The sequence below is a fragment of the Bemisia tabaci genome, chromosome 2 (genome assembly GCF_918797505.1).
Source record: "Bemisia tabaci chromosome 2, PGI_BMITA_v3".
NCBI lineage: Eukaryota > Metazoa > Arthropoda > Insecta > Hemiptera > Aleyrodidae > Bemisia > Bemisia tabaci.
The window spans coordinates 15,637,755-15,661,742 of NC_092794.1; the positions used below are offsets into that span (position 1 = coordinate 15,637,755).

General features: G+C 38.0%; 2 protein-coding genes across 3 annotated transcripts in view; one reads left to right on the forward strand and one right to left on the reverse strand.

Annotated features, from left to right (window-relative positions):
* Positions 1-16,281, reverse strand: part of LOC109033638 (zwei Ig domain protein zig-8) — a 460,442-nt gene extending 444,161 nt beyond the window's left edge. For both annotated transcript variants that reach the window (XM_072296754.1, XM_072296753.1), the window contains exon 1: positions 16,000-16,281. The gene's annotated coding sequence lies outside the window, so the exon portion shown is untranslated. The remainder of the gene's footprint in view (positions 1-15,999) is intronic.
* Positions 16,282-16,812: 531 nt separating this feature from the next.
* On the forward strand, positions 16,813-23,080 carry LOC109033779 (prefoldin subunit mgr). Its single transcript, XM_019046552.2, has 5 exons — positions 16,813-17,006; positions 18,093-18,220; positions 19,544-19,709; positions 20,970-21,082; positions 22,704-23,080. The coding sequence occupies exons 1-5, from the start codon at positions 16,932-16,934 to the stop codon at positions 22,798-22,800; spliced, it is 579 nt and encodes a 192-aa protein (XP_018902097.1). The 5' UTR covers positions 16,813-16,931; the 3' UTR covers positions 22,801-23,080.
* Positions 23,081-23,988: the final 908 nt, after the last annotated feature.

Genomic DNA, 23,988 nt, shown 5'->3' on the forward strand with positions numbered 1-23,988 from the left:
TGCAGATCTACGGGCGAGGTTGCGGTTAATTTAGCAGAGCATCGCGTTTCTGGCTCCTATGATCCCTTCGTTAGGAAGTTTCCGCGCCGATCAAAGCCGAAAGTGCGGCTGATGCGCCTGTCGCGAAACGGCGTTCTAATGTTCCAATCTCATTGCGGATAATGACGAGGCGTGAATGCGATCCACTATCGATATTCCCCATTTGAAGCCAGGGTAAAGAATCGATTATTATCGATATGGAAGTGCAATAAAATATGGATTTTTAACCATGAAGTTACTATACTCTGACATCATTTGGTCAATAAATGCCGATTTTAAACAATCAATGAAGTGAGTTCCATGTGTCAAAGAGACAGGCAATATGCAGATCAAAGACAAATCGTAACTTATTTCAATTTTATGCAATTTATTGCAATACATTTCCCTGAGCCGTGTGCCTTCAATCAATAGAAAGGCAAAATCCATAGCATTTCGACGCAGAAGTAAACATTTTACCATGTATTTATGATGTCTCGCAATTCATTAGGTGAGAGACGTGAATGATCGATGATCGATATTTTCCCATTTGAAGTTAGGATAAAGAATCGATTGTTAAGGTGTTCGTTGCGAACACCCTGTTTATCGACCCTATTCCATTGGTTTAGATGACAGATCGATCGGTATATCGCAAAGCACGCCACGCCACTAATTGCAGATTGAAAACGAAAAAAAAAAAGGTGAGGGAGAAAGCTCATTTGACAATCAAAGATTCTAAGTTCCTGTCAAAAATCTGCCCCTTTTTAGGGGAACGTAGAGATTCCGTTCAAATTTGCCCTAAACGAATCCTCATGATGAGACGATCTTTCACTGAAATTTATAGCTCGGGTTCAAAGATCGTTTCGGTAATACTACGTTGCAGGATTTACAATTTTTAAAATTGAAAGACGCTAATATTTTGAGGTTCCTCGCATGGAAACAATATTTTTAGTTAATCCCTTATTATTTTCGGAGGCACAGTAACATTGACTGATGATACTGCTCCCCTCAAAAACAAAACTGGATTGACCGAGGTGAACCTTTATTTTAGACCGAGGAACTTCAAAATATTATCATTTTTCAATTATATTGACTTTACAACGCTGTATTGCCGAAACAGGCATTAAACTCTGGCTATTTTCAGTGAAGGATTGTCTCATCATAAGGTTTTGTATAGGCCACATTTGAACAAACTCCCTAATTTCTCCGAGGAAGGGCCTTAAAAAGCCCGCTTCTGACAGGTTCTTTGAAAGAAACAAGACTTTGTTCAACGAAGTAAATTTCAATGAATTGTCCCGAAAATTTTCTTCAGTGGCGTGGCGTGCTTTGCGATATATCGATTGATCTGTCATTTAAACCTATGGAAAAGGATCGATGAACAGGGTGTTCGCTGCGAACACCTTAATAATCGATTCTTTACCATAGGTTTAAATGGCATAACACTCGATACATCGCAATTCACGCCACGCCACTGATTTTCTTTACTTTAACCCGGGACAAAGTGAAGTAATTTTTGAAGGGGTTCAGATCTACATGGAAGGTACGAGACTGCAAGACTGGGAAATTCTGAGGAGCGCCAAAAACCTTATTTTAAACGTGAGAAAATGCAGGGCAGTCGCTGGAATACAGTTTTTATCATATAAAATGGACTGCATTTTGCAATTTGGAATTATAAAGTTTGGCCCGGTTTAAAAACAACGTATGTGTCATTAGTTTCCCCATGCACATAAGTGTTTTTTCAGATAAGCCAGAATTTATAGTTCCAAATTGCAAAATGCAGTCCAAATAAGAGTCATCTTTATACCGTGCATTACATTTATTTCAGTTAAATTTGTACATACGCTCGAGGCCTTTCGGGATTACCCAGTTTTTGTTGCTCTCTGTTGGTAGAATATAATTAGAAATTTTGATTCACACCTTCAACCTCTTTCAATACTACTAATGTGAATAAAGCGATCTATGACGCTCTTTGACGTGGCACTGATGGCGTCTATTTCCTCCGGACCCTAGACAATGTGGCAACAGCGTTGAGTGCACGGAATGATGGACCGTGTATCAAACTTAATTTGGCCTCGAGCTGTGGGTAAAAATGAAAGTTATTGGCTTTAAAATTGCTCAATCTAGCGCGAATTTTTCCCTCTCTGGGCCACATATTAATTAATTATTTTAATTAAAGCGTGGGTAGATAGGGTTGAGGCGATGGGTGTCTAAAACTGGGCGTAAAGAACGTTAGAAAATACAGTCAATTTTTGCATACTTCATGAGACTCCACCTCGAGCTGCAAATTTCCTGACGAGAGATCTTACATCTCGATTCATAAAATTTTGAATTTTTCCTGCTCGGCAGTGAGCTGAAGTTGCGAGAACGTATCGTGCAAGTTGCATGAAGTAACAAAAATAGTATTCATGTATCGACGGCGAAACTACAAGAACGCATACATCCTTTGCGCTGTTTCAAAATCTCCGCAAATGTTTTCTTTTGTCCCTATGTAGCACGCTATCACTACTGCTTAAAACTCTTCCAAATATTCTTCTCCTCAATTTCCTGAAAACTTCAAGGAAAAATGTTCGTAATATTCCTCAAAAATAATCATTTTACCGGAGGAAATTTGACAACTCTCGAAAGTTCATACGACGCTTTTCCTTACGTCGGCGGTTTCCGCACGACACGATTCAATTAGGAACTGCAATTTCTAGCCCATACGTAAAAACACTCATGTGCATAGGACAATTAATGACACATACGTCGTCTCTAGCCTGAGCCAGTTGTTGTAGTTCCAAAGTGCAAAATGCAGTCCAATCATGATTTGAAATTTTAACCGAATTTTCTTAATAGAGATAGAAAGCCTTCAGCACGGACCTGAAAAAACGATATTCCTGACCCAGTTCTTCACTAGGTATGCTACAGAGTTGAGGGGCTTGGTGGACGGGGCGCATAAGTGCAGTTTTTGCTATTTCGAGAAATACGTGTTTGAAGTTTCGAAATTACGTGGATTCTTATGGCGGAAAGTAAGTTCAAACTAACTTTTCGATGCTTAAAAACTGGAATTTGGGAGCGAATTTTTCACAGAATATGCATTGCGACTAGTTTTACTTGAAATCATTAATACCTCAATTGAGGGGCTTGGAGGACAATGCGCGAGTGCAGTTGTTGAAAAATTGAGATATTAATGATTCAAGTAAAACTAGTCTTAACGCATACTCTGTGAAAAATCCGCTCCCAAATTCCAATTTTTAAGCATCGAAAAGTCAGTTTGAACTTATTCTCCGCCATTAGGATCTATGTAATTTCAAAACTTCCAACACGCAATTCTCGAAATAACAAAAACTGCACTTATGCGCCTCGTCTTCCAAGCCCTTAAATATTTCCAAAAACTGCATTTATGGGCTTGTCCTCTACGCCCCTAAATTTAACCTCGGAACTCAAGTCCGATTTCGCCCTACCCCACGACAATCATTCAATTCCAATGAATTTCGGCACAAGACTCGGGAAGCAACCTGATAATCATGTTACAGGTGACCGCGATTCGCGGTTGTCAGGTTGAGGGCACTCAGGACTCAGGGGGAGGCATCTCGACCCAATTCAACTTTTACGAGCCATCGAGATGCACTCCGCACATGAAAATAATTACTGGCTCTGGCTAACGTTTTACTGCCGACTAAGTGGCTCATATATCTCTCGCCGTTAATTTTCCGCCGGACTTCTTCTCTTCGGTGTCGGCTTGTGTATAAAATTCCACCATTCTCGCCGACGTCTGAAAAAGGGGGAGGGGGGCGGGGGATACCGAACAACCCCCCTCCCCCACGCGAGAGAATGGACTACTAGACAAAGTAAGAAGTAAAGCACGTAAGGACCTCAAGATATATGTTTCCTCGTCAAAGCTAGCGCAGAATATACATTTGGACTGCGTTTCGCAGAAAGGAAACAAGCCATATCAACTAAAGCCAAATTTGGTGAGAAAATTCAATTTTCGCATGGAGACGGTTGTGCGGATTTATGTGCAAATTTGTGCAAAAAAAGAGGCCCGAACACATCTCTCCTACCTTCGGCTGTGTTATTCACGTAGTGCTTGAAGCACCATTACGAATAAGACAAACGCAAACAAACATAATATGGAAATAAAGCGAGGGAAAGGATACGCGTTAACGACGGCGCAGAGATACAACTATTCGTACTTGATGGATGTCCGTGCTGCATCTGAAAAATTGAAGGCGCGATGACGCGAGGCGTGAGTTCTCAATGCTCTGACATGCTGCCAATGAGGTGTCGCACAGATTCGGGAGAAAAGTTTAAAAAGAGGCCCGAATACGTCTTTCTTGTCGTCGGCTGTGTTGACACTCGTTCTTTCTTCTTTTTTCAGGTTCTTGCCTGATTCTTTTTTAGGATGGATTTTTAGACCCACGTCTTAAGCTCGTGTAAACCGCAGCACTGACACGGTTCTTGTGGAAATAATGGTGCTTGGATGCGTCCAGTGGTTGTAATTTTTTTTGTTTTCTTTAATTTCAGAAGTCTGTCGGTCACTTCAATACGTTCAATTTTACAATTTTTACTCTGTACGATTAATAAACTTTGAACCTGAAAATAGCGTAAACTTGTGCTGCTTTGCCAAAATTTTCTGAGCCCCTCTCCACGAAGGGGATGCCCCATCAGGAAATATCACATTTCGTCCCTTTAACCAGCCAAGGGTCTACGCCCTCAGATGCGAGCCAGTCCGACCCTGAATATTATTAACATTTAAGAGTTAAATAAATTTTTAAATTTTACATGAAACCAAGTTTTAAATATCCAGTTTTTAAAACAAATGTTCCCGTTTTTCTGTCAAATGTTTGATGATTTTCTACGAATCTACCATTCAAGTCGTGAAAAATTGATCAATTTCACCTTTCAGTATAAAAATAAGGGAGTTCTCTTAATATTGCGTCATGAATTGTGCAGCTCACTTTGACAACACTGTCACATCACCACTAGCTAAGTAAATGTTTTACGAAGGCGGATGGCATTATTGCACTCGTACTCTGCCGTGCTACGGAAGAACGCCGTATGAACATTCGAGAGTTGCCAAGTTTCCTCCGATAAAATGTTTATTTTTGAGGAAACTTATGCATATTTTTCCTTAAAATGTTCAGGCACTTTAAATCAAATGACAAACGAAATCATCTAAGAAATTGGAAGAAAGATATTCACAAATTTTCCTGTAAATTAGTGATTTGCCTAAGGAAATTTGGCAACACCTGAAGGCTCATACGGCGTCCTTCCTTAGCACAGCAGTCCTGATCCTGTCTCATCTCCTCCAGCCCGCAGACTTTTCTAAGATCATCCTTTACATCTCCATTTCAGCAATTGCCGGTAAGACGGCACGGCGCACAGTGAAACAAGTTCATAGAAGAGGTCGAACATGAGATTTACAGCTGAAATTTCCATTTGATATTAATGTTGTCACAAATTCAATTTCAGATGGGTGTTTCGGAAAGGAAATTTCACGAAAAAACCAATGGAACTACTTGTAAACTTGTTGTGTTTCATATTTTCGAAAATATCTGCTTTCAAATATTCAGGATTTGTCCGACTTTTCCTATTGCAGGATGTCTGCTAAAACCGGCTGGCCAAAAATCAGCACTTTTACAGTACTTTTTCAGTACATTTCCAAAAAATTCAGAACCTCCTCAACAGAAAAATGCCGTACTTTTTCAGTACTTCTCAATTGACGAAATTCGACAAATTTCAAAAATTTGAATTTCTTGCTCAAATTGCGACAAAAAGGACAAAAAATGAAAAAAAATTCGGACCTTCTTGCGGAATTTCCGCACTTTTTCAGTACTTCTGGACCGCCCTTAACAAATCAGTAATATTTCCGGACTTTCCGGACTTGTAGACACCCTGTATTGACTCAGTCCAGTGTGCGGCGAAGAGAGGAAATGCAGGTAGTTCCGGCTGCTTCGATTTAAAACAGGTATTGATTCGCTCAACTTGGCAACGGTGGTCAGGGGATAGCGTCAATCTTGCTCCTCCTGCCGACTCCCGCCTTTTATTGGGCTTTTATTGGCAGCGCGGTTCCTGTCGTGTAGCTTGTCCAAAGGAACGTCCCGTGAAACTTTTATGTGATAAGGTTGCCCGAAAGATTTCAGTTAAAGCGTTTCAACCCGACGTCTCAGGTTCAGTTCTTCAAGAATTTAAGCACAGAGCGATCGGAAATTCAAACTTCTAAAAGATTTTTAAGTGTGCCTTCATTTTAAATAGGGTAACACGAAAAAAGCTACGGTTTGGGGGAAATCCGCTACCTCGATTTTCGTTTTGTGAAAATAAAAATGGACGACCTATCAACTTATTTGGCGTGGGCTCTAACAGGTAAGGATCTTATTATCTACGATATCACTTGAAAGTTCACTACGCGCTAATCATGATACTAAACAGGGCCGGATTTACCTACTTGCCGCCCGTGGGCCGCCTTGTTTTTTGCCGCCCCCTTCTCATTCGTTTTGAAACATCAATAAAAACCATTCAAGTGAACGTGCCGGAGGCGGAGGGGTGCATAAGACGCGTTTACCTACTCGTGTTGGATACATTTTTTGCGAAAGCCCTGTCAACACTACTAGCAAAATTTCACGGAACTTTGCGCGAAAGTTAAGTTCCGTAAACCTATCTCTGTGTGGACAAGGTCCTCCATTTATAAGAAATGAACTAAAAAATTATGAAAGAACAAACATAAATTGTGGTTTAATGATTTTAACTTCCGCCGCTGATCGCACTGTGTTTGGCGCAATGCGTGAAGTATTCCTGCAGTCTTGTAGGCGCTATGCGTTTCACGCCAACCGCTCCTGACCGCACTGTTTTAGGCGCAATGGGTGAAGTATTCATGCAGTCTTGTATGCGCTAATATGTGTTACATGCCGACCGCCCGCGCCGCGCCGAGGGCTTGTCCTTTTCATCTCACAAATCCTCGTCATCATTCCTCTCTGCGCTGAGCTCCAGGCCAAATTGCGTGTTTAGTTCCTCTCTTAACTCGACTAATTAAAGATGCTGTCTCTTGTATCGCCGAAAAACGACAAAATTACTATACTCTCAGGAAAGATAGATTTTGTTCCCTTTTCTCATTGATAATTTTTTTTTTCTGAATCCGATTTTTTTTATACCTACATTTAAAAAAATTGCAAAATTTTCCGCCATGGGCCGCGGCCCATGTGACCACCCCCTTAATCCGGTCCTGATACTGAAGGAATTGTTTTACATCTTTCCCGATCTGAACCCTGTAGGTATACGCGCTTTAACCCCTTTTCTCACAAACTAATTTCTGTTCTTCGACTTACAGTTTTAATCAGGAGAAAATATACGGCTAGTGGAACTCAAAAACGTTCTTGACTCAATGTTTTCGAAAATGTGGGGTGGCTCCTTTCTGATAAACTCGGTGCAATGTTCGACCGATGCTTTTCTTAGTGTAAACAATAGTTCAGCTCGAAGACCCGGACGGAGACAGCGTTCAGGAAAAAAGAATAAGGAACACAGTTATTAGACCAGAAACGATGCAAACGTCAGCTTGTTGGCAGGTACGAGATGAAAGAAGGGGTCAACTGACTGTTGAGAGACGCCACCTTACGCTCATCTCGCGTGAGGGAGGGTTTTACGAGACTGGCCGCTTGCCATTTGGCAGGGATGATGTTCCTTATACGGAGCATCCACTTAGCGCACTGCATCTAGTCTGCCGTGCTAAGGAAGAACGCCGTACGAGCCTTCAGGCGTTGCCAAAGTTCCTTGGGCAAATCGCTAATTTTCAGGAGAATTTGTGAATATTTTTCTTCCAATTTCTCGGATAATTTTGTTTGTAATTTGATCTAAAGTGTCTGAAAATTTCAAGGAAAAATATTCATAACTTTCCTTCAAAATTAAACATTTTATCGGAGGAAACTTGGCAACTCTCGAATGTTCATACGGCGTTCTTCCGTAGCACGGCAGCGGTGTGGAAGATTCGGGATGGGGCATCGCATCGCAACAACTCTCGCCGTGTACTCGAAAAAGGACGACAGAAGAGGAAAGGAGCCTTCGAGTACGTTTTTTTTTTTTTTTTTTTTTGGTAACCGTGAGATAAAAAGTGGCGAATTTGCGTGCAAATATGACAATTTAAGTACCAAATGCACATCAGCCGATTTTGGCCACATCCACGCAGGGGTTCAGTGTCTTGAATACCTAGAAATTAGTATTCCGAAGCACTCTTTGATCTCATGGTTTGTGTGACTGCCCTTTTATCTTCTTTTTTTTTTTTATAGAAAAAACGTACCGAATAAGGTTGCCACAAGAGACAGTTTAATTCCCTAACATTTCCTTGATTTCCCTGCGACACATTTGGGATTTTCCCTGACAACTGAAGAAATGTCAGATTGTTAGAAAGACATAGTCAGAAATAGTTTTCAGGCAAAATTTGTTGTTCGAAACTTCAACCCATTCGAGAAAGCAAGTAAACGAGTCTTAACGATTTTTCTCTGACATTTTCGTCATTTTCCCTGACATTTCACGGTTATCCAGGTATTCCCCGACTGTGGCAGCCCTGAGTCCGACACGTCAGTATAGTTTCCACTTAAACACGAAATTTATAAAATAATCAGACACCTGCGAATTCTCCATTTGCCTGTGAATTTTAATCGCGATTTCATCAAAACTATCTAAATATTTCAAGGAAAAATATTCATACTATACCTTACCAAAAAATAATATTAATATTATCGTGATACGCACCAGTTTTGTTTGTGGAACTACGCGCTACGCAGTTCACTTGGAGACTTTTTCTGTTCTTTGCCCCTCCCCCCTCTCTTTTTTTGTAGTTCAGTATTTTTTGCTGTTTCACTATAACGGACGTCTTCGAAATAATTTATTTCCGTGTTCTTTTTCCTGTTTACAAAAGTTAACCCTCTTTCATTGTTTCGCAGCCCGGAGGTTCCCTGACCGGACCGCCAAAGAAACAAAACAGGAGATTTCCATCCTGATTACAATGATGCACGTGAGGTCTATCATCCACCTCGCAGTGGAACAAAGGACCACCTACGCACCACCTGATTAATGATGTTCACGATGGGATGCTGCACCCCTTCCTAAAATCCGTAAAGTTCGGGTTTCCCGCCACTGGAAAACAGGAAAAAGTTTGCTGGAATACACCCTAATTGCGAGAGGGGTCAGCAAGGGAGGGGGATGGGATCGTTTGTGGTGGATACAGACAAACAGGATACGAGCTTATAAAAGGGAAACCCCAACCCCTAATTTCAGTCAGTTTGGGTTCAGCAAGTGAAGTAGTTCAATGGGTGAGCAGGCCAGTGGGTCAGTGATGTTGTGTTGTGTTGTGTTGTAGTGGTGTAATGGTGTAGTGCAGTCGGATACTGGAATTACAACTCTTATACTGCAGGTTCTAATCCGTGAGTACACCGTATGATATCTTATTCATAACTTCTACTGTCACAAAATTTAATGTTTAAAATTTATATCCTCTACAATTTAAAAACTTATTTTTTAATTTTTTTTCATTTCAAAATTTTTATCTTTCAAATTTTAGATTTAAATTTTTACTTTATAAATTTTAAGATTTTAACTTTTCAATTTGATTTTTATTTTAATGTTTCACATCATTTTTCCAATCTATTCATACTCAATAGGTCAATGGTACACATATATTACTACTACCACAACTATATACTTACTTCCTACTCATACTATACTTATTTACTTACTATACTGATTTACTTACTACACTACTCACTATATACTCACTACTACTATGTTTATAGTATAAATACACTATTGATCTATTGAGTCTGAAAAAATTGTTAAAAATGATGTAAAAAATTAACATAAAAATCAAATTGAAAAATACAAATTTTAAAATTTAAAAGGTAAAAATTTTATTTCTAAAATTTAAAAGATAAAATTTTTGAAATTAAAAAAAAATAAATTTTAAAAATCGAAAATAAAGTTTTTAAACTGTAAAGACTGTTAACTGTTAAACTCTTCTTACGGTCATTCGATGGACGCCATATTTCGTGTCAGAACGGCATGCGATATATATCGCATGCATCAATTGGTTCTATTTTTTCAGCTAGTCGTCATTTTCCTCCAAATTTGAGATCGCGATTCTGTTGTCAGGAGACTAATAAAGCACTCACCAATTTTAACAAAGAAATTCAACGTATTAAAGGCGTGGTTTTTTCAGAGAGAAAACATCGCATTCGATACTGATATCGAAACTGCACTCGAATGCAGCATTTTCCCTCTGAAAAAAACCACGCCTTTATACGTTGAATTTCTTTGTTAAAATTGGTAAGTGAGTGCTTTAGTATCCTGACAACAGAATTGCGATCTCAATTTTTTTAAGTTTTATTCGAGATTTTGCAAACTACAAAAGTATTAAGAAATATGATCTCAATATTGGAGAAAAATGACGAGTAGCTGAAAAAATGGAACCAATTGATGCGATATATCGCATGCCGCTCTGACACAAATCATGGAGTCCATCGAATCACCTTAAGCCGTATATTTCCCCTCTTCAAAAGCTTCACAGTTACTTTTCTTTCTCATTTGTATGAATCTTTTTAGAATTTACGAGAGATGCGGTTAGATTATTTTCAGCATTTTAATCACAAGGAAAATTGGACTGCATTTTGTAATTTGAAACTTTAATTTCTGGCCCGGTTTAAAAACAACGTATGTGCCATTAGTTTCCCTATGCACGTGCGTGTTTTTTCAGAATTTATAGCTCCAAATTATTAATCTCTCGAATGACAAACTAGTCTTAGGTACTCTGTGTGTGTTTTTTTTCTTCTTTATTCAAAATATAGAGAACTACAAAGTATTAACTCTAGTCTCTGTGTTTTACTTTCATTTATTTTTTATCAGATTAGTATGAAACAAACACAGTAAAAAGACCTTGTTTTATTTAGTGTTTTTTCTTATATACTTTAAACTACTTTTCTTTCATTTTCCATTTATATTCCGTAAACCTCAAACTACCTAATTTCCTTTTGTTTATCTTTTTTTTCAGATCGGCAAGAAACGAAGCGCTCACAGTGAAAGCTGTTTTACTCGCATTTTGATTATTGAATTTCACATTAATTATTTTTAGTGTTGCAAATATAAACATAGATTTTCGCATAATTTAGCACGCTCACAGTGAAAGCAATTTTACACGCATTGTGATCATTGAATCTCACATTCATTATTTTTAGTGTTGCAAATATTAAGGTGATTCGATGGACGCCATATTTTGTGTCAGAGCGGCATGCGATATATCGCATCAATTGGTTCCATTTTTTCAGCTACTCGTCATTTTTCTCCAATTTTGAGATCGCAATTTTGTTGTCAGGAGACTAAAGCACTCACTTACCAATTTTAACAAAGAAATTCAACGTAATAAAGGCGTGTTTTCTCTCCGAAAAAAAACACGCCTTTATTACGTTGAATTTCTTTGTTAAAATTGGTAAGTGAGTGCTTTAGTCTCCTGACAACAAAATTGCGATCTCAAAATTGGAGAAAAATGACGAGTAGCTGAAAAAATGGAACCAATTGATGCGATATATTGCATACCGTTCTGACACAAAATATGGCGTCCATCGAATCGCCTTAACATAGATTTCCGCATAATTTAGCAGGAAAGACATTTTTAATCACTTATCACTTCTTATCATTTATAATCACTTTCAAATGACTTTAATTAGTCGCTCACATCATCGCCTACCTGACACAAGGGCGTAACTACACTCTGCAGTGAACCCTGATACATTCAATGCTTTTCCGGGCTCATCTCAATGTGTAGTTACGCCCTTCTGTAAGCCAAGTGACGAATTATCAAATAGCGAAAGATAAGACAAAAGTAAAAATTAGCTTCATTATATTCCAAATAAATTATTAATTTTGCATTAGAATAAGAGATGGGTATCAGCTTCATCAAATTTATTTTATTTATTTATTTATTTATCTATTTATTTAATTATTTTTTAAATTTACGTACATGAGAACCCCATTATTGGAGCTATGGCACAAGTCAAAAAACACTAGCTAATTTTACATGAACAAAACTAATTCTCTAATAATTTTTTTATTTTCAAGTTAGGTTAAGCTCCAACTAATCATTCTTTAGGTTAAGCTCCAACTAATCATTCTTTTTTTTTATTCTTAGTTTGTTTCAGGCCTGCAAGAAACGAAGAAAATGCTCCGCATGATGAGCTATTGAAGACGGAAGTAGTGCCCTCCAAAATGTGCACCTGTTTGTTCTATCGTATCCTTAACTTGAATGCCCTCAGTTGTTGAAAGAGCAGAAAAGTATTTGCAATTCTTTTCAGTTCTGCATGGCTCTCTTCTGATACTATCGAACAATACTGCATTAGACTGAATCACGTAGAAAGGAGTTAGCTTTTTCGGTTTATTGTAGCAAAGACATTAATGCCATACATTTTTCTAAGTGAGCCAGATAAATTAGTTTCTTTTCGCGTTATGCAGTTCAGTTACTCTACAGATGAATGCAAACTTGAAATTATCGAGAAAAATAAAACCGCAAAGAAACGTAACCCGGACGCATTCTCGCTCCTCTGGCGTAAGGGCGTACCTCGATTTCCGCATGAGCCTCAAAAAGCATGGTTTTATATGCGAAATAAAGCTCACGTGGAAATTCAGATATGCCTTTCAGTCAAAAGGGCGACAGTATGTAAGAGGGTGGTACAATAGTAATTAATAGTAAAATAGGCCAAATGGTACAATAGTGCTGCGTCCACACAATTTTGCTGGGAAAACAAGGCCAAAAAGTTCGAAAAAAAAAAAGAAATTTAAAAGTTCTATTTGGCCTCGTTTCCCCCGCAAAATAGTGTGGATGCAGCATTATTTTACCACCTTCCTGCAATTAACGTTGCATGGTATGGTCAAAAAGCAACACGGAACGGCAATTTTAATTTGAAAAAGTAATACCTAGAATTTGATACATTTTGGCATGGTGCCTTGACTAGAATTTTGATAAACAGATAAATGGACAAATGGATATCGGACCTATGCACGCTAAAAGGAAGTAGGTATGTTGCATGCAAATAGTTCTCTTTATTAGCATCCATATGACCAGCTTAATAATCAGTGGCGTGGCATGAATTGCGACGACATATCGATTGATATCCCATTCAAACCTATGGTAAAGAATCGATTATGAAGGTGTTCGCTACTAGTTTATCGATCCTTTTCCATAGGTTTAAGTGGCATAACAATCAATATGTCGCAAAGCACGCCAAGCCACTGATGATCATAGAACAGAACTTTTAACAACGTGTATGAGGGATTAAATAGAAACGTAGAAGCCAGTTTTGTCACCTGTTGCTAATCATGCTAATAATTCTTGATTTGCCTTGTTTGTTTCAGATGCGGCTGAAGAAACGGGCTTGGGGGAGGGATCGCTGAGGGGGGAGGTTCCCAGGGAAGGGGGGTTCGTAGGGTTGGGAAGTATCGCGGATTGAGGATTCCCAGGGGGGAGAGTCCCGGGGAAAGGGGGGTACGTGGGGTTGGTGCGGCATCGCGGGCTAGGGTTTCCTAGGGGGGCTCCCGGGGAGAGGGGGGACGTTCGTAGGGTTTAAGTAGGATCGCGGAGTAGGGTTTCCCAGGGGGGAGGGGCCGCGGTGTAGAATCACGGGGGGAGGCGTAGGATTTTTTTTTTTTTTTTTTTTTTTCTGCGACTGGCTTGCTGAGATCCTCCGGGGCGTTACGCCCCGGAGAATCTCAGCAAGCCACGAGTGGAAAAAAAAAAAAAAAAAAAAGGGAGGAGGTGGGAAAGGAACCTGGGGGCCGGAAGCCGGGGTTGGGGGAGGCCGCCATCGTAACGGGATCGTCGTACCAGGATCGTCGGATTTTTTTTTTTTTTTTTTTTTTTTTTTTTTTTTTTTTTTTTTTTTTTTTTTTTCTGTTTCAGGTGCTGCTGCTGCTGCTGTTCCCGCAACCGAAGGTAAGATACCGTTTTATTTCGCCTCATTGCTAGATAAGGGTTATGATCGTTAATCAGTTTTAGTGGGCACTACTTCCGTCTCACGAGCAGAGCTGCTTTTTAGCAGAATCAAAAACGGCATGGAGCAGAGGAAGCTGGAGCTGCGTCAGCGTTGGTAAGTATGCTATTTTGCCCCCCCCCCCCCCCCCACTCCCCCTCCCCCGTGGATTAGGGCTCATGGCGACACCACGTTAAAAAAAGCGCGCCGAAAGCTCTACCTCCAGGAGCAGTACCGTATCATTTTCCTGATCGGACTCTCCTAAGGTGGTGTGGAAATGAGCTTTTCAAAAGTTGTTTCCCCTTTCGTAATCAAGTTGCGCTTTCTAGCTTCTAGCTGCACACATGAAAAACATAAATAAGTAACGTCAAAACCTGGGAATCTTTTTATTGAACTGTGCGAAACTAAAATTTTCAGGTGAGAGTAACACGAAGTTGTACACATGAAAAACATAAATAAGTAACGTCAAAACCTGAGAATCATTTTATTGCACCGTGCGAAACTGAAATTTTCAGGTGAGAGCAACACGAAGCTGTAGAAGTGTGAATTTTTTTTTTTATATTCAGAGCAGAAATTCAAAATCTTGTAAGTGTTATCAGGTGTTGCTATACCTAATGTTCTAAGTTTCTGATAAACCAAATTTAGAGAAAATTTCCTCATGAAGACGGGGCATGGGATCTTTTACGCTGAGGAGCGACATGCATATTTTAGCAATAACCTGATGACGCTCACTAGATTTTGAATTTCTGCTCGTCATGTATCGATGGCTAATGTATCTCAATTTAAGCGTTTTAAAAACCTCAGATTATATGTTTTATTCTCTGCAAAGATTACTAACCAAAATAGTTCCTTGAAGTTTTCTATGATTTACTTAGAATACATGATTATAAGTATGTTGGTTGATATTCACTCAAAAAATAAAACATGATCGGAGACTTTTCGTCGCAAACTGAAAAATGCATTTTACACTTTTCGTTGCAAACTGGAAAACGCATTTTTCGAGTTTAGCTATGAAGATGTGGCCGTCAAAGGGGCCCCAAGTAGCACAGATTGCAATATGTAGTAATTACATAAGTAAATATTGCTATTCAACTGAGTGTTGTGTATGTTGCCTAGCTCCTATTTGAAGGGGCCCCATTTACTGAAACTTATTGCAATATAAATTGCAACTTATTTCAATAAATTGAGCCCCTTCAAATAGGAGCTAGGCAACATACACAACACTCAGTGGAAATGCAGTTTTACAATGTAGGTAATTGCTACTTATTGCAATCTGTGCTACTTGGGTGGTTGTAAACCCAATTTTTAAGGTGCCATGAAGAGTATGCAGTCTAACAGAGAGGTGCTAAAACACTCCCATGGTGAGATTTCAGCAATAAATTTGATTTCACAAGAAACCAATCAATCCAAAGTGTCAAATCAATGAGGAAACTGCAGCAGAAGATGTGTAAATCAAGAGGAATGAACCTTGCAATACCATTTGAACTAAGAATTTGAGAACTTCAATGCCATTATTGAGTACACCAGGTCGTGAACATGCATGCAGCAGCAGCAGGTTGTCAAGTTCTCTCACAAGCTCCTCGACCAATTTTCAAAATCTTGGGGTTGTTTTGGAGCTAGGAGTATGCTTGACAAGCTTCCCATCATCAAACTGACAATGTACCTGCTCAGTGTGAGAGGACAAACAACATGCAACTGTACCTACTTCACAACTAAAACTTGGGGTATTCCTCTTCCTTCATAGTTTACCATAGACATGCGCATTGTGTAGTTCCAATTCATCAATCCTCAGGAACAGGCCTCTTGATTCTTTTGACTGAAATACAACTGCAGTTTTTTCCTGCAGCACATTCCAGGACAGTTGTAGACACTATTAAAATTTTGGGGCCACATCACCCTGATTAGCTGCAGTTTCGTTGAGGTTTTGTAACTTTCAGAAACTCTGCCACTTTCCAATGCTGACAGTTGTGGGGGTAATTTCGAACTAAATTTGGGTAATTACCTGAAAAATGTCAGCGTCTGCCGTGCGTTTCCTCGCAATTATTCTTGAGCGTTTCAGTCCGCTCACGATTCTGCTGGTTCTACCTATGTGAGCATTGGTGAGCATCCTTTGACGACAAAATCATTTTCACGAATTGTACACACCACCGATCACAAAATATCACTCATTTCAACAACCGAAACTACGCTTACGAAAAATTAAAATAAACAGCAAGAATATCACATTGAAAATGATCACTATACGTCAAACCGTTCTTGAGAATCCCCACGTGGTTCACGTACACACATGTAAACATAAACATACTTAATAGCCATAGAGAAAACTTAATTTAAGCGCACTAGAGTAACTTCAATGTAACTTCAACATGCAATCCATAGAGAAAAAAAAGGAGGTGTTTGCATTTCGGGCATCTTGGAATTTTTCATAGAGTATCTATAGCTTTGATGACGTCATTGGGTACAGCGACGTTTTTATCCTGTCGATTTTCTTGGAAATGGTGTAATTTAAGGGAAAAAGTCATTCTATAAAAAGTGCTTGAAATTAAATAAAGAGTTGATTTAAGTAAAAAAATCGGACATTATGGTCCGTTTTTACAGCGTCAACATAACCCTCAACGAGCGTCTTGTTTACATTGATGACGTAGGTGGGTACAAATCCTCAAGATGCAAACACCTCCTTTTTTTTCTCTATGCATGCAATCTGGGTTGCCAGGGTTGCCTGTTGCCTATCGTCTCGCCGATAAATCCATTCCCCCTGCCCCCCTACCAAGGAGAAGAGCTGGCTCTCTCTGGCTTTCGGCTTCTCTCTGTGCTTGCTCTAAACATAAATCCTAACCTCAAATATCAGAGCTTTTTATACATGGCTGATACCGGATTCCTTTCCTTCTGAGGATTTTTGTCACGTTTTTCTCTTCACGTCCAGCGCTTCGCAACATGGGGGACCAAAAATCTGATTCTGAATTGGACACAGCTAGTATCCGCACGAAAATTCCGCAGGCGAAATTTGTGGTGAGTAAAACTCTTGACTCGTCAGTCTCATAAGGTTTTACTTGGTAGACATCAAGTGGATGTGTGAACTTATTTAATTGTACAGCAGCATTCTCATCGTCAGTTTGCTTACTCTTGTCTGAACTAGGGTCATTGTTCATTGCTTGAGGGGGTCTGTAGAATTACGCTTGAATACATTGGAGTTGCGCCAGCATTGGCGCGCTCCTCATGTCACTTTACCAATGTAAACTTCCAAGACTTCTGTGCAGCAGCTGGCGATAACTCACGCTTAGGTGTTAAGTCTCAAGGGCTCCGAGTTGCTGTGAGTCTACTAGGAACTATGTATTTACTGAAATCATATGTTCAGAGTATTGTTCACCTTAAATTCAATTGTTTATGCTATAATCTGAAAGAACAATGTGTTACATGAACAGACTAAATCAAATATGTCTTGAAAAGCACTCTCCACTCACAATTGGTGTGTTGGTTTGTAGCAGGGCTCATACTAGTGAGAAGGTTTTTGAAAATTGCATACTGAAATTCTGCAGTGGATAATAACAGGAAGGGAAACGGAATCAGGTTGGGACCATCCAACGTTGAGACTCTTCCAGTCTTTGGAAATGTATTAATCTAAGTTCACAATAAAACCATGCAAATAGTTACCTATGCATTCTAATAACCCAATCGTTAGGTGTTTACGGGTAGTTGGCCAATCAGAGACGACTTGTGTAAGTAACGGGTGCCGCTCAGCCAGCAATTTAAATGGCAGCTCTTGTTTTATCTGTGGTTACTCTTGGACCTTCATCTGGACATATCTTTAGGACACTTATTTTGTCTTGATTCAATAGCCTAAACCTTGCTTTCACTGTACTGAAGTATTTTTACTTAATGTGTTATGTTGCAGCAATTTGAGATCCCTGCCCTTTGGAGACGGTAGGTAATGATGAAAAATTATCCAAGTTTCTTTTGCTTAATTTCATGTTCTGATAAATCACGCAAGAATTGCCTGTAGAGGCAGGGCCTGAACAAAATTCATCAATTCCCACCACCATTTTTAAATTCACTTGTTTCCTTATGTTTATATATAAATATTTTTTTTTTTTTCAGGACGATGTTGATAAATTTTTAGAGCTTCCTGAAAACAATGGCAGTGTTGAAACTGCTTTGAATTTGCTAGGCGATCAGAGAACACAGTATTTATCACTGGAATGTAATCTTCTAGGCAAGAGGAATAGGTGAGATTATCCCATAATTATTATCAAATGTTCAAAGTTTTAAGTCATCGGTTTTAGCGGGTTATCAAATCACTTCAGTGAAGCACTTGTCCAAAAACATGGATTTGAAAGCTGAGAGTGGCAATACTTAACGTTTTTTCCAAGTTCAATATTGCTTTTAGACTAGCACACAAGGGGTATCAGTGAGATTATACGATGATTTGTCTATTTTATTCTACAAAAAAATATCCAAATTGCAGCCTGATATTAGCTTGCGTTCTGGTCCTTGGACAACAATGAACTGTAAAACCATGATAAATGGTCATTTTTGTATCTCAGTCCCATGTTTATAGCAATATAGCTCACCGAAAGGATTTCATAACAAATTAAATCTACCATTCTTGTTAAACATAAACCTTATTCTGTCAAAGAAACTGGAGCCCTAGTAGTGTGGGGTGGAGCTAATTTTTGCCAATTGAAACCCCTCCTTTTGAGTGGTTTTCCCCTATCATAGTAATATGTGATTGAAATGCAAAGCTCTATACTGAGACACAAGGTTTCTCTAAGTAATCTACAGTAAAATCAATTTAAGTAGAAAGGTACTCTAGTAGAAAGAGATGATTGATCAGAATTCACAAACCGTACAATTTCTTCCTGGTAAAATTTTTAATTTGAAGATATAATATCTTGAATGCTAAGGTATAAGCTTAACTTTAGCTCAAAATTGAATCTTATGGAGGAATATAATTTCAAACCTCATTTGCTCGGTTTTAACTTGATGGAAGTTGGTACTTTTTTTTAAGCGGAAGTCCAATTTTTCAAAATTGCATTTTTTCAATTTTTTTTTTTTTTTTTTGCATTTTTATTGCTCTTTTATGTAAAATTCGCTTTCCTGTGCGCCTGTTACTTGTGATCCAAGAAGCAGATTACCCCTGCTTTTTCGGATAATATGGTAAGGACAACTGGGAGGTTCAGAATGCAAACAAAATATAGAAAATAGACTTCTATCCTTTTTGAAAGAACTGATTCGTATGTTTTCCAATCAGAATCTAGATTATTTTCAATTCAATTATGTCCTTCTTTTAAAGTAAACAATTTGTCAAAGAAGTATGGAAAGAATGGTGAAGATTAACAGGTAAAACATTGTACAGTATTCTCTTGCTATAACGACACTCATTATGACGAAAATCTCTCTTTAGCAAAGGAATCGCCCAGTCCCTTGCCGATTTGTTATAGAGAGAGTTTGTCACTACCACCAGCTAAGAGCTAAAGGTTAAATTTTTCATAGGGAAAGGTACTAGTTATTCCTTTAATTTGATAACTTACTTACCTTTTTTTTTTTAGATTGAAATTCCAAATCCCAGATCTGGAGAAATCACTGAAGATTATCCAAATGCTTCAGAAGCAGCAGTCTAGTGAATCAGATATCGACACACATTTTCTTCTTTCTGAACAAGTTTATATGAGGGCATCTGTGCCTCCAAGTAAAAAAGTTTGCCTCTGGCTAGGAGTGAGTACTTTTTTTTAAATGGCTCTTGTAGTTTTCTAAGGTGCTTCTCATGAACAAAATATGTATCATTCTATAGATTTCTTTTTTACTGAATTTCGATTTTTTTATTTTTTATTTTTTTTTTCATTCAGAAAAATTTCTAAGTAAATCTGAACTGCAATATCCTTTATCAAGTACCATGAAAATAACATTGGCAGTTTTGGTCATATTTAGCATATCGAGGCTACAGTATTAGCTGAGTTTCGGCACCATTCTAAGGGATGTGCAGTCTAAGAATGAGATCAGTGCAATGCAAAAAAAGAGGCTAGAATTGGTGTGGATTTATTTGAAGTTGAAGAGAATGATGGACAAAAAGTGAAACTGATACCACATTGTGTGATGGCAAAAAGAGGATCTTCGGCATTTGAGACTATGATCAAGATTTACATTACAAGATTTGAGACTTCACAAACATGGGGAAACAATTGAAACATGGCAACCAATGTCTGTGTATTGTTTTCAGTCAGTAGGTGCCAAAAGCGCCTTGCCCAGAAATAAATGACAATAATGGGGCAGTCGCACAATTTTTCAAGTTCATTTTTGGAAAGCGCATTAAAATGAGAATTTCTGCATTTTTCTATCTTTCATTCAATCAAATAGCCGAGAAAATTGCTCTGAAAGTCGTTGAAAATCTAATTTTATTTCAATCGGAATAATATGGTGTCATCAAAAGAATGCCATGAGTTCACAAAAGGTATTAATTGACGCACATCCTTTCACCCATGTTTGGTTATTTTCTTTTCAGTTGCTATTGTAACTGAAGGTTATGTACTCCAAATTTGCTCGCAGTATCATTCCTACTTGAAGTAAATGTTTTCGCCGTTTTTTCTGAATGATATTGTTTGTCTGTTATGTGAATTGTCTGGAAGCATTGTTACATTAGATTCTATGGGTTGTTGTCTCTTGTAAGCTTCAGGTTAATGAGAAACGCTCTTATTGTTTTCATGACTTAAGAATTGGTTTTCCAATCAGAAACGTTGTTTTGAGCTGTTTTAAGTCCAGAATTTGGTTTCTTGCTGAAATTTAAGCTAGTAACACCTTGTTTCAAGGGTACTGCTGAATTATGCAATAATCCCATTGAAAATTTGAACAAAAGATGGGTAAGAATGGCAGGTGCTATTATTTACCACTTAATATTCTAAGATTAGCAGACCTCATCTTTTCACCCTGCCGAAAATAATTTGTTTTTAATACATACACATTTTCTCTCTGTCCATGCAGGCAAATGTAATGTTAGAGTACACTTTAGAGGATGCTATTGCTACATTATTGAAGAACATAGAATCAGCTAAAACAAATCTGCATCACATTGATGAAAGTTTAGTATTTTTAAGGTATGTAAGTTGATGATTTTCCCACATTACCTCAAGATTTCTCATTTCATATCATGTCTTCAATTGCCAAACTCCACAGAATAATAGCAGTACATTATAAGACTTTCTCAGTTAGTGATATTGGCAAATGTAAGGTATTCCTTTTAACTCTTAAGGTGATTTGTCAAGATTTCTGACGTGATCGAACTGGCTTGCGACATATCGCATCGATTATGCCAAAAATCTCAGCAGATTTTGAAATTTTAGCTAAAAAAGGACATCAGCCTCTGCGCATGAGCCTAGAGAATTGTTCTAAACCAAAAAATTGGAAAAATTTAGAGAAATGAAAGCAGAATATTGTTTGGGAAAAACCTCGCATTTGATGCAATTATTGATCTCTGCATCGAATGCAAGATTTTTTTCCAAATTCGATTCTGTTTTCATTTCTCTGCATTTTGCCAATTTTTTGGTTTAGAATGATTCTCTAAGCTCATACTCAGGAGTTATCGTCCTTTTTTTGGCTAAAAATTTAAAATCTGCCGAGATTTTTCAACTAATTGATGCGATCAATCCTATGCCAGTTCAACCACATCAGAGAGCTTGACGAATCACCTTAATCTGCGTTTCTCTCTATCACATACCTAAGTCCTCACTGAAAAATACAAGTTTTCCTCCATGAATTAGCCTCTCTGGGAACAATTTGATTTTGCGAAAAACTGATTCATAAAAAAACCAAGGCTATTGGGACTCACACATTTGACCTGTCATTTGATCAACATAAAAAAAAAACCGATAAAAATTCGATTGATGCATCGACATCGACAAATCATTGTTACTATTTTTGAAAAACTATGATATGAGGCTACTTGGAGCCTCTGAAGAGAGTGAGTCTGAACTTTCTGAAGAGAGTAAGTCTGAACTTTTTAATAAAGAAAGTAAGTTGCTTGAGTTTTAAATGCTAACTTAAGATGTAACTGAATAAATCAATGTTAAGGCAAAAAAAAAAAAAAAAAGGAAAATTTTGATGCAAACAAAAAAAAAGATACCTCACAATGAAGACTTACAAAGAGAGTTGTTGAGAGAGGCTACTGAATGTCTCTACCAAAATGCCATTTGGAAGGGAAGAGGAGACAGGCCTATCTGATAGACAAAAGAAGAAAAGTAAAAAGTAACTTTACTGTACTGCCAGGAGGAATCTAATACTTCAAATGGAGCTTTATTCAAGGTTAGTCAAAGGAAGAAGAGCCTCATACAACATGGTCCGTAAAGCTTTGAAAAGAGTTGAAAAAGTGCTTGACTTTGACATTTATTTTCTAGGGCTTTAAAGTCCTTGATTTTTATAAAGGTGCTTATGGCAACTCCTTATTTTTGTCCGATTCAACACAAGTTACTTGATGACAGGACCAAAAATAGTGTCCCAGATTTGTGAATTTTTGACGTAAGCAAAAATAGAGGTCCCAACTTATCCGGAAAACTGACTTCATCTTTTTTCCGATTCATTGAGATTCCACTGTGATAAGAAATTGCTTGAGCTAAGACCAAGCATCAGCTAACAATATTTCAGGTACAATTACAAACAAGTGATCTGTAGTAAAGAATCTCTCTTTTTTCATGAAATATTGTGTGTCTTTTTGTGTTTCAGGGATCAGTTTACAACGACTGAGGTGAACATGGCGCGCGTATTCAACTGGGATGTCAAAAGGAGACAGGCTGCCAAAGCATCTAACAAACAATCTTAATTACTCATAACCTTGAGGAATCTAACTTCTCACTCACAACGTGGGTGCAACTTAACCATATTTTTAACCTAGCTTAATATCTTCTTTTTCTCCCCCATTTTTTAATTATTTGTTGTCCTTTTAAGTTAACAAAGAGCTCTTTATTTCATATCTAAAGTTATTTTTTCTGTCCTTCAATGAAGTTTTTAACTCAGGAGTCTGCTTTATTCATGTATTTACTTAATTTATACATAAGAGCCTCTAAGTATGTACATGCATTAAAAATCTGTACTACCAAAAATTTGACATCTTGTTTAGTGCGCCTCAATCCGATTTTTATCTTTTAGATGTTGCTATGCCTACTGTTGCACTGATGATTACGATTTTTTAGGGTTCTCTATGGTTTTTCCACCAAGAAATTCAGTAGGAATGCTCATTCTAGGATACAATTGCCTTGAATGCCTTACTCACAGCAGAACTTGTGCAAATCCAAGTTATTGGTAATTTGATTAGTGAACTCAAAGACTGACACCATGATTGACAGACATCAATGGGTGGATTTCAACTAATGGGAGAAAATAGTTCTGGAAATAGTTGAAAATTAATTTGGCCATATCATGCTAAAGACTACTTTTCTATTATCTTGGAGCTCTATCTTATAGGACACAATGTCAAGCAAAGCAATATTTTTACGGTTGTGGTTAGAAATGAGACTTAGATTCAGAAAAACTACCATTAATGTCATTCTGGTGCCGCTTACTGTTTTAGTGTTAAAATCATTAGTTCAGTTGAGTTTTGATCTTCCTATGTACTGTACTGATTGAATGCACTAAATGCATACTGTTCTAAAACTATTATTTGTTGAGAGAACTTTGTACACAATTGGTCTAAAGTTTTAGAATGTGCTTACAACACGATGTTATCGAAAAATTGGTTAAAAAGTGAGCATCACCAGACTGACATCAAGTAACCAGAATGACATGCAGTCACTAACATGAGTCACTAGGTACAAGTTGTCATAATTTAAACTTAATCTTAAATATTCAAGAACACATTTTCTTAAATCAGGAACTCTTAAACAATAACTGTATTAAAGATGTGTCATTCTGGTCACTAGAGATTTCATTCTGGTGACATCACATGACTGACAGTCATGTAATGTTCACCTTCTATCCAACTTTGTGATAAAAGCTCATTATAAATCCATTC

Bases quoted from the DNA above. Each gene is read 5' to 3' on its own strand.
- LOC109033779 (XM_019046552.2), top strand. From the start codon at position 16,932: ATGGGGGACCAAAAATCTGATTCTGAATTGGACACAGCTAGTATCCGC. The intron at 17,007-18,092 runs GTGAGTAAAACT...TTTTTTTTTCAG, and splicing joins TTCCGCAGGCGAAATTTGTG to GACGATGTTGATAAATTTTT. The intron at 21,083-22,703 runs GTATGTAAGTTG...TTTGTGTTTCAG, and splicing joins GAAAGTTTAGTATTTTTAAG to GGATCAGTTTACAACGACTG.